Consider the following 2,007-nt stretch of genomic DNA (forward strand, 5'->3'; position numbering starts at 1 on the left):
TAGTAAACTCTAAATATAAATGCACTTATGAACTATATGAACTACGTAAGTATGATCAATTACTAGTAACATAATGAGTCAGAACAAATGTAAAATAAAATTGTCGTTAGACCATTTATTTTATTTATAAATAGAATATACTAACAAAAATAAAGTAAGATCAAAGGTTGATTATGGATCTTGAGCCAATATTACGAGGCCACGAGGGTGTTAACCCTAGGGACAAAATTGTCTTTTAGATGCTAGTTAGGGTTTTGCTTCTCTTTAAGCACACACCTATATAAAGCGAAAAATAGCACCATGACCCCCCTCTCACGAATTATACATACCGCCGCTGATTGTGATTTCAACGAAGAAGCACCGGAAAATGGGAGTTTTCACATTCGTCTGCAAATCCTCCGGCGGCAAATGGACTGCCAAGCAGCTAAAGGGAGACCTTGAAGGCTCCGCCGACTCTACCTACGCTCTTCAGAGGTCTCTTGTTCAGGCCGCTTATTCTTGCGACTCTTCCGGTGGTATCCAGTCTTCTTTCAGCTACGTACTCCCCGATTCTGCTGTTTTTCAGGTATAATTACGCTTTGATCTGTTCATATCTGTTTGTCTCTATTTCGACTTTGAATGTCGCTGTGGGTTGATTGATGGTAAATCGTTGATTAGTCCTTAATCATGGTGAATTTGCTTTGTACATTTGATTTAAATGTTAGAAGTAAACATATCTATTATCTTTGTGTATCTTATTTCGCTAGATCTAACTCTGACATAGTAGACGACAATCACTGTGCACAATTTATTATGCATTTTGATTTAATCCGAGTGATTACTGTTGCAGCTATTCGTAGTTCTTGTCTGATTTTGGTAAACAAGTTTGAACATGAAATCAAAATATTTGAGCATGTGTAATTCTGTTTACATTTTTTCCTTGATTTTTTGGTTTTAAATATCAGATTTTTTTAAAAAAAGTTCTAACCAAAACTGATAAATTGAATAATCATCAAACCTGAAACTTAGAGTAAGTAGTAGTAGCCCATTTATTTTGTGAGGTTAAAAATGCAATATACTTTATTATCGGCTTTCTGCTTTTATTTCTTTCTTGTTACAAGATTGTACTTTGAAAAATCTATTTACTAATAGCAATGTAGAAAGCAATAATTAATGCTGAAATGGGTGGATTTAATAAATATCCAGTCCTCTAAAACGGAAACATTTGAAATTATAATGATATAAATCTATAATTGAGATCATTTAAAAGTAAGATGCTGGAATGAAAAAATAAACAAAAGTAAATTGCTAGTTTTTGGATTTAGTCTTTTTTCAAACACCAAAAATCTGTTCTACATATAATATTTGGAGCCTCTTCTGTGCAGGTGATCATTGGTGGTGGTGGTGGTGGTGGCTCTTTTGGTGGTGGTGCTGCAGCAGCATCATCAGCACCAGCTGGAGGTGCAGCAGCTGCTGAAGCACCTGCTGCTGAGGAGAAGAAGGAAGAGAAGGAGGAGAGTGATGATGACATGGGTTTCTCACTCTTTGATTAATTCTTCTATTTCTTTATACAATGTTATGTTCATCGTATGTTTTCTTATCAAGTTTTGATATTGTTGGTAGATTATTGGTAATGAGATTTTTGTTAAACTGTTATGGTGGATAATGTTTCTGGTATTGAAATAGCACCTTGAATTCGTGAATTTTCCTTTGATCCCAAATGAATTGCTGTATGTGATTTGAAGTTGCCTTCAAAGAATCAATGTAGCACATTCTTATGAGGACTTTAGGCCACAACTTGGGAAAATTCTAATCAATATTCCTATTTACTGTTTACAAATTAATCTGTGATAAAGTTCGAAGGTATGTTCTTTATACTTAACTTGGGTCACACTAGGGGTGTGTTCAAGAAAATTGATAATTTAATTTAACTTAACAGAATAAAAAATTGATTGTTTACTGGTTTTCCAATGTTTAATATTTTGAAAAATTGAGCACTCCTAAAAATCCTTCTCCCCCTTGGGCCTA

General features: G+C 34.3%; 1 protein-coding gene across 1 annotated transcript; it reads left to right on the plus strand.

Annotated features, from left to right (window-relative positions):
• The first annotated feature begins 301 nt into the window (after positions 1-301).
• LOC111879404 (60S acidic ribosomal protein P3) lies at positions 302-1,682 on the plus strand. Its single transcript, XM_023875864.2, has 2 exons — positions 302-565; positions 1,365-1,682. The coding sequence occupies exons 1-2, from the start codon at positions 368-370 to the stop codon at positions 1,530-1,532; spliced, it is 366 nt and encodes a 121-aa protein (XP_023731632.1). The 5' UTR covers positions 302-367; the 3' UTR covers positions 1,533-1,682.
• The last annotated feature ends 325 nt before the right edge of the window (positions 1,683-2,007 follow it).

Source organism: Lactuca sativa, chromosome 9 (assembly GCF_002870075.4).
Source record: "Lactuca sativa cultivar Salinas chromosome 9, Lsat_Salinas_v11, whole genome shotgun sequence".
NCBI lineage: Eukaryota > Viridiplantae > Streptophyta > Magnoliopsida > Asterales > Asteraceae > Lactuca > Lactuca sativa.

What these genes read in the sequence shown, in the direction of transcription:
- LOC111879404 (XM_023875864.2), top strand. Translation starts at nt 368, where the DNA reads ATGGGAGTTTTCACATTCGTCTGCAAATCCTCCGGCGGCAAATGGACT. An exon ending in CCGATTCTGCTGTTTTTCAG is followed by an intron (nt 566 to 1,364) that starts GTATAATTACGC and finishes TCTTCTGTGCAG; the next exon opens with GTGATCATTGGTGGTGGTGG.